The sequence below is a fragment of the Phymastichus coffea genome, unplaced genomic scaffold (genome assembly GCF_024137745.1).
Source record: "Phymastichus coffea isolate CEN01 unplaced genomic scaffold, Cenicafe_Pcof_1.1 PCOF00001, whole genome shotgun sequence".
In the NCBI taxonomy this organism is placed as follows: domain Eukaryota; kingdom Metazoa; phylum Arthropoda; class Insecta; order Hymenoptera; family Eulophidae; genus Phymastichus; species Phymastichus coffea.
The window spans coordinates 1915302-1923945 of record NW_026706812.1 but is presented as its reverse complement, the minus strand read 5'-3'; the positions used below and the strand labels follow the sequence as shown (position 1 = coordinate 1923945).

Below are 8644 nucleotides of genomic sequence, written 5' to 3'. Positions count from 1 at the left end.
TCGTGGCCGGCTCGAAACCCACGCCGCCGCCATCGCAGGACTTGCCTTCGCGCATACCGGCACCTGTTGCACCTTTGGCGCCGTCGAGAAAATCCGCGAACGACTCGCAGTTTTCCCTGCCACCACACAGACTCGCGACCAGCTCTTCGCGATCTCTTTCGGTGCCGCCGCGGAAGGCAACGAACAGGGCCCGGTCGACTTCAGGGCCATCGCGAAAGCCAGCGCTCACGGCGCGACCCTACACGCGCTCTTTCGCACGGGACTTTGGGCCTCCGCTGCCACCGGAACCCGAATCGACGAGAAAACGTAGGGTTCGCGAGTGTGTGTCTCAAGAGACGAAAAAGGCCAGTATCGTGATGGGGGATAATGGCGACAATCAGAACCAAGTTCCTGTCACCGACCTCGCTGCCGCCCTGGAAACTCAAGGGCAGGAGCTCGCTCGGCTACAGCAGCAATTGGCCATGCAAAATGGAGGACCTGCACGCTCCTGCAAGCTCCCTCCCGTCTGGAAGGAATCGCTGGAGGGCTGGTTCGCGCACGCCGAGTCCATGATGGCATGCCATGGCGTCACCGCTGATGAGATGCGCTACAACCTCATCGTGACCGCTCTGGACGCTGCTATGACGAGGGACCTTCTGGACGTGCTGCAGGATCCACCGGCCGAAGGCAAGTACGAGCGCCTGAAGGCGCAAGTTTTAGCGCGTTTTGGCCTGTCCGCCGAGCAGCGGCTTCGCACACTGTACAGCGGCATCCAGACGGAGGGCCGCAAGCCGTCGAGCATCCTCCACGAGATGAGGCGTCTCGCAGGCACCAGTATCGACGACGCTGGGCTGAAGGTTCGCTGGCTCGACGTGCTGCCGCCCATGTCGCAGCAGGTTCTCCGCGTCATGCGCAACGCCTCGCTTCAGGAGCTAGCTGAAGCCGCAGACGAGCTTTACAAGCTGCCAGGCGCCTCCGTGTCGGCAGTGAGGCAGGGCTCACGTGGCACATCGCCGGCTCGCACTGCCTCCACCGGCTCTTCCATCAGTGGGGACATCGCTGATCTGCGTGCCGGGATGGCACAACTGCTGTCAGCCACGAAGCTGGTTCTCGAGGCTGTCACCGCCTCGACGCAGTTCTCGCGCCCTGGTTCGCAGCAGTCCGGACGTGGCCGCAGCCGAAGCCGTGGCTCAGGAAGCCGCTCGGCCTCACCAGCACCCAACGGCCACTGCTACTACCACTATCGCTTCGGTGCTTCAGCAGAGCGCTGCCGTCAGCCCTGCACCTTCGTCGCCAGCTCGGCGCCGAAAAACTAATGACGCTGCCGTCCGTTCAGGCGTTTCACGGCAGCGCCACCGCCACGGAAAATCGCCTGCATATAAAGGACAGGAATTCGGGCCTGACCTTCCTCGTCGATTCCGGCTCCGTCGTCTCCCTGCTGCCCCGTTCGGCAGTGCCGGGACCGACAGCCGGACGCCTGGCTAAGCAGGAGCTTAGCCTTACCGCGGCGAACATGTCGCCCATCGCTACCTACGGTCGCGTCGTGCTCGCGCTCAACCTCGGGCTGCGCAGGGAGTACACCTGGCCCTTCGTTATCGCTGACATCCACAGCGCCATCATCGGTGCCGACTTTCTGGGCCACGCTGGGCTACTCCCGGACCTGCAGAACATGCGCCTTGTCGACTCGACGACCGGCCTCCGCTCGCAGGGACTGCAGCTCGCAGCGGTGGAGCACTCGGTGGCCATCCTACACGACCCTGGAGGCGACCTGGACGCTCGCCGCCAGTACGACGAGCTGCTGGTTGAGTTCGCCCACCTCATGAAGCCGAACTCCCGGCGTGCCAACATCGACGGAGCGGTCGTTCGACACCGCATCGTCACCAGCGGACCTCCTGTTTTCGACTGCCCACGCCCGTTGCATGGCGAGCGCCTCAAGGGCGCCAAGGACGCCATCAAGGAGCTGACCGACCGAGGCATCGTCAGGCCTTCCTCGAGCCAGTGGGCCAGCCCGCTCAACCTGGTGCTGAAGAGCCCCGGTGTCTACCGCGTCACCGGCGACTACCGAGGCCTCAACGCCGTCACCGAGGCAGACCGCTACCCGCTCCCGATCATCGAGGACCTACTTCACGATTGCCACGGCGGCGTCGTGTTCTCGGTGATCGATCTGGAAAAGGCATTTTACCAGATCCCAATGGCGCAGGAGGACATCGCCAAGACAGCCGTTACAACACCATTCGGCCTCGTCGAGTTCATGATGATGCCACTGGGTCTCCGAAACGCCCCGCAAACGCTGCAGCGTTTCTTGAACTCGCTCTTCCGTGACATGCCGTTTGTCCGTTGGTATCTGGACGATGCCATCATCCACTCCAAGGACCACCAGGAACACCTGCAGCACCTGCGCATCGTGTTCCAGGCACTGCGTGACGCTGGCCTCACCGTCAACCTCAAGAAGTGCCAGATCGGCCAGGATTCGGTGGATTTCTTGGGCTACCAGGTCTCGCGACACGGCTACAGGCCACCACTTCGGAAGATCGACGCCATCGAGAGAATTCCGAGGCCGACGAACTACCAAGAGCTGCGCAGCTTCCTGGGAACGGTCGACTACTATCGACGCTGTATTCCAAAGGCCGCGCACATCCAAGTACCTTTGAACGATCTTCTTCGCGGAGCTCCGAAGCGCAAGAAGGCCAAGCTTCCACCCTGGACCGAGGAGCACGAGCAAGCTTTCCTCGCCTGCAAGGAAGCTTTACGCAAGGCAACGACGAACTCGTTCCTTGCCCCCGACTCGCAGCTCATACTTTATACGGATGCCTCCGAAACGGCTCTCGGTGCCGTCCTGGAACAGTCCATCGATGGGAAACAGTATCCAGTGGGATTCTTTTCCAGGAAGCTCACGGACACCGAGAGACGCTACAGCACCTACGACAGGGAGCTCCTTGCAGCGTACGCGGCTGTAAAATTCTTCCAGCGCTTCCTGGAGGGACGTACTTTCGAGCTACGCACGGACCATAAGCCACTCATCTACGCCGCCAATCAGCCGGCAGCCAAGGCTACCCCTCGACAGCAGAGGCACCTGGACTACCTGGTACAGCAGAACGTGATCCTTCGTCACGTCAAGGGCACGGACAACGTCGTCGCGGACACGTTCTCCCGAGCGTGCACCATCGGCATGCCATCGGCACTTCTGGCGCGCGACATCGCAGCGGCCCAGGAGACAGACGAAGAGTTGTGGCACCTTCGCGACAAGGGCCTTCTCACCTTGCAGCAGTTGGAGATCGATGGCGTCAGCATCGCCTGCAACGTCCACGACGGGGTGGTCAGGCCTTATCTCCCGTACACGCTGCGCCGCAAGGCATTCGACGTCCTGCACTCGCCAGCTCATCCGAGTCCGAGAGCAACCGCTCGGCTCCTGACGGCTAAATTTATTTGGCCTCACGCCCGAAGAGACGTCGCCCGTTGGGCCCGCGCTTGCCTCGGCTGCCAGCGTGCCAAGGTCGGTCGGCACAACCGGGCTGCGCTCAAGTCGTTTGACGTTCCAGACAATCGATTTGAGCACGTCCACGTCGACCTCATCACGCTGCCACACATCGGCGAGCTGCGCTACTGCCTAACAATCATTGACCGCTTCACCAGGTGGCCTGTCGCAGTTCCGCTTCCGGATATCGCCGCCGAGACCGTCGCCGCCGCCTTTTTGAAAGAGTGGATCGCGAATTTCGGATGCCCGTTGACGATCACCTCGGACCAGGGAACGCAATTCGAGTCTGCTCTTTTCAAGGCCCTGGCTCAGCTCACCGGATCCAAAAGGATCCACACAACGCCGTACCATCCACAAAGCAACGGCCTGGTCGAGCGTTTTCACCGCACTTTGAAGGCCGCCTTGATGTGCGACACGGCCACACCGTGGCCCGATCGTCTGCCCGTAGTCCTGCTGGGCCTTCGCTCAGCTTACAAGGAGGACCTCGAGGCATCACCAGCAGAGCTTCTTTTCGGGACCACCCTGCGCCTCCCGGGGGAATTCTTCGTGGAGCAGAGCGTTCCGGCGAGCCAATCGGGTTTCGTCGCCCGGCTGAGGGACACGATGCATCAGCTGCGAGCAGTGCCAGCATCCAGGCACTCAACGTACCGTCCTTTCATCAACAAGGACCTGAATAGCTCCACTCACGTCTTCCAGCGCATCGATGCGGTGCGCAAGCCACTGCAGCCACCGTACTCGGGCCCTCACGAGGTCTGCCGCCGCGTAGACGACAAAGTTTACATCATCAGGGTAAACGGACAGGAAAAGGCGGTATCCACGGACGCGTTGAAGCCCGCCTACCTCGAGGACGACAGTCAAGAGTCCCAGAAACCGGCTCCGAGGGACGTTCCGCCAGCACCTGCGCCATCGCAGCAACTTACGCCGCCGTCCCATTCGCTACCACATCATCAATCGCCGCTGCCCCTTTCACCTGCGCTCTCGACGCCGCCTCTGCACGACGAACTTCGCCCGCAGGGACCCGCGCTCTCGACGCCGCCTCTGCACGACGAACTTCGCCCGCAGGGACCCGCGCTCTCGACGTCGCCTTCGCCAGCAGCCGCCGCGCCTCAGCGGGAGGAGCTCCAGGCGCAGGAACTTGCGCTTCCGACGCCGTTTCCGACTCGGCCACGAGAACCTTCCAGCACGCAGCCACAGGTTTCTCCACCGCCTCGAGCTACGCCGAACATCCTGCGCAAAAGGGTGTCGTTCCTTCCGTGCCCCACGGAAGTCTCTAAGGGGGGAGTACCTGTGGGGACTCGACCGACTGCTCCATCGGCTGCTAGCCGGCAGCACCAGCCTCGCCGGCGGAAACAGGCGCTCGAAGCGCGCATCTGCGCGATGACCGAGCTAGGTGCGAACATAGCGACAGTATGCACGCGGCTGAGTCTGTGCTCCCGTTTGTTCGCGTGTAACTAGCTTGCCTGTACATAGCAAATAAATATTTGTCACTCCACGTCCGGTGTTTTCTCTTCTCCGTTCCCCTCCTTGTATGGAACGCGATAGAATTTACGAGTTCTCAGTGATGAAAAATCCAATTACAAAAAAGGAGATTATCATGCTAGTGCCAGCAGCTCTTATAAATCATGATTGTAAACCTAATTGTGAATACTATTCAATATCCAAAATCAGTGTGATAATAAAAACAATAAAAAATATTAAGACTAGTGAGGAGTTATTATGTTATTATGACGATGATTATTTTGAAAACAAAAATATAATATGTGCTTATTTGACCTGTGAAATAAATAGTCTGGGGTATTTCAGTAAAAATTCTAGTAAGTATATTCTATTTATGCAAGACAAATGATTCATTTGCATAATTTTATCTTATTGTTTTAGAAATAACAATTTTTTTATGACAATAGTGATAAAATTATATCCCTATACCATACCCAAATTAATTTAACTGAAGTAAAGTAACTTGTAATTTCAGAAAATTCAAAAACTCACATGACTGATCCACAATCATACACCTACTCAACTTGTACTTCAATAAATAACGTAAATGCAGAAGGAAGTAAATTTAATAATAAAAACATTGATAATAAATTATCTGACAGTTATAATTGTTTGGAAGTGCTCTTGATTGAAATGAATAATTCAAGTCATGTTGTGAAAATAATACAAAAAAAAGATCTATGTCAACTAATAATATCAAAACATACATATTAACTAATACTTGCTTGATAAATATAACTGGTATTTATTATGTTGATATACCAATGCAAAGATATTCAAATTTATATAGTCAGTACTTGAATTCATTGTATCCGGTACTATGGTTTTATGTTCAAAATATTTAGGTCGAAAATGAGATGATAACACTTAAACCTATCAATGCATTAAAACTTTGTAAAGCCAATAATAATGAAAAAATAATGAGAAACAAAGAAGAAACAATTACTGAATGTACAATATTTTCATGTACCCAAATGAATTCCAATTCTTGTAAGTATACATTTCAAACTACTATCAAGTAGTTTATGAAAATAAATTAGTACTGTAACGGTCCTGTCTGATTTGTCTCCGATTTTCCTCTGCAAAACGGCAACCCGTCATACTCGAGACAATTAAAGAAAATCGGTAATTGAGCATAGGCGCTTTTCACACGTATATGCAAATGTGTTAGGGCAACTCTGCGAAAACATTACCATATAAGGAGCGTGACGTCACGACCGTGGGAAAATTTATTGTTTACAACCGAAAATCGTTAATTATAAAGTTTTTTAAACGAACAAAAGTATTTCTTAGTTAAATTTGATGCGCTGATCCTGAATTCCATATTAATTTAACTCTCAAATCGATATTTGTTAGTCAAATCTAATTTACATGTTAACATTGTTAGTTATTTTGCAATAAACAACGATATTGTTATTTCAAGTACGCGATTACAATCTCGACATATTAAAATAGAAAAGCAAGAATTTGACACTTTGATAACCCATTATCAACTGAGTTATCAATAAATAAACAATTTATAATTTTTTTAAACAATTAAAATGACACGGTTAGATAGAAAATCGATCATAAGTATCTGTAAAATTGATGATTGTGATTGTTACTAATTTGCTGATTTTTAAACCGCTAAAAAAGAAAATTGCAAATCTGTTTTTTAATTATCATTCAAAATTGGAGAGCAACATTAATCATCTTTTATATGGATAATAATCTTCTAACCACAAGCGATTTTTCCATGTAAAAATTTTCCATAATTTCATTGTAAAAATGGCGTAAATTGATTATTAAATTGTATAGCTTGTAACTTTAAGATGCGATTTTTCCTAGAGATGCAATTTATACTAAAAAATTCATCTTCTCCAGATTAATTTTTTAAATCGCATAATTGTAAATTCGTTCGAGCCATTTTGCGATAAAACAAGTATAAAATTTGCGTCAAAAACAAAAATAGCGTTGTAGGGGCTACCAAGCGTAGAAAGGAGCCCATTTCGCATGTATAAATTCGCTCGTCGCTGCGGCAAAAGGACTCACTTTCCTACCTTGCTTAGCAGCGCGAGCACTGTTATTGAAATAAAGCCTCAGCTATTTCCTGAGACGAATTTCTTTTCAGTGGTTAGCCTGTTAAACTCCTTCTTTAACGATCTCTAAGAGCTCAACTCATGAGACTATTTCTCTCATGAGAAAAAAGCAGCCTTAGAGATCTTCCCTTCCGAAATACACTTGCTGTTAAGAGATCGGATTGGGCAGTAATTGCGGCGCTGTCGGGCCTTACCCGATAGATGCAATTGCTCTCAATCGCATCTCGAAAACAACTCATCGAGTTGGAAAGCCTCGTGGTTTTCCACTCGAAAGATTTCTTTTTTGATCATTTAGATTGCGCGCGTGTCAAATTCTTGCTTTTTTCGGAAACGCTATTGCGAATTTACTGTAAAGAGTTCGAACTTTTATTAACGCGAGAAACACTCAAACGTTATAGTACAGTACGCAATATAAATTTAAAACAATTTTGTACAGTTTTGTATAGACATTGAGATTTTTAGTTTATTGCCTAGAATCCGATGAATGTACGAGAGGGGGTTAATAAGTTTTTACAAAAAGAAAGAAAAAAGTTTTGCTTATGTAATTTATTTTTATTTTCTAACATAATCTCCTTGAAAGTTGATACATTTTATTAAACGGCCTTCCAATTTTTTTAAGCCATCAGAAAAATATGATTTCTGAAAACCCTCAAAATAGGCATTTGTTTCGGCGATAACTTCTTCATTCGACGTGAATCATTGTCCGGCAAGCCATTTTTTGAGGTTAGGAAATAAGAAATAGTCTCTGGGAGCCAAATCAGGCGAATATGGTGGATGGTCAATTAAGTCGGACTTTAAATCGTCAATTTTTGCCATCGAAACTGCACAAGTGTGAACTCGAGCATTGTCTTAAAGAAAGAGGCATTTTTTTTGTTCAAGTGAGGACGTTTTTCTCTGATTTTTTTTCTTTCAGCTAGCCTAATTATGACGCATAATATTGTCCAGTGATCATTTAGCCCTTTTCCAAGTAGTCGATGTAGATGATTCCATACGTATCCCAGAAAACCGTGTCCATAATCTTGCCAACTAACTTTACTGTCTTTGCCTTCTTTGAGGCTGGTTCTGCTGCGGTAATCCATTGTTTGGACTGTTATTTGGTTTCAGGAGTGTAGTAGTGTACCCATGTTTCGTCTACAGTTACGAGCCGACGCCAAAAGTCTTCCGGATTACGACGTATGGATGCCAAAAAAGCCTCAGAGGTGACCACGCGGATTCATTTGGTTTCAACAGTGAGCAAACGCGGCACTCATCTTGCTGATATTTTTTTCATCCCCAATTTTTCATACAAAATTAAAATGATTGTACCCTTTGATACCCCTGTGGCCTCAACTAATTCTCGCAATTTTAATCTTCTATCACTCAAGACGATATCGTGGATTTTGCTGACCATTTCGGGCGTACTCACTTCTACGGGGCGTCCTGAACGAGGTTCATCTTTTGTTGTTATACGGCCGCGTTTAAATTCATTTACCCAATTATAAACAGTCTTAAACACAGGCGTAGACTTGCCATGAACGGCGTTCAATGCAACTGTGATTTCTTTTGACGTAAGGCCTTTCAAATGAAAATGTTTTATCACCGCTCGAAACTGTTTTTTCCATTTTTCAAATAAACC

At 49.7% G+C, this 8644-nt stretch overlaps 1 protein-coding gene across 1 annotated transcript; it reads left to right on the top strand.

The window, feature by feature from the left end:
• The first annotated feature begins 356 nt into the window (after nucleotides 1–356).
• LOC131675709 (uncharacterized) lies at nucleotides 357–1295 on the top strand. Its single transcript, XM_058954814.1, has one exon. The coding sequence runs from the start codon at nucleotides 357–359 to the stop codon at nucleotides 1293–1295; it is 939 nt and encodes a 312-aa protein (XP_058810797.1).
• The last annotated feature ends 7349 nt before the right edge of the window (nucleotides 1296–8644 follow it).

Bases quoted from the DNA above. Each gene is read 5' to 3' on its own strand.
- LOC131675709 (XM_058954814.1), top strand. From the start codon at position 357: ATGGGGGATAATGGCGACAATCAGAACCAAGTTCCTGTCACCGACCTC.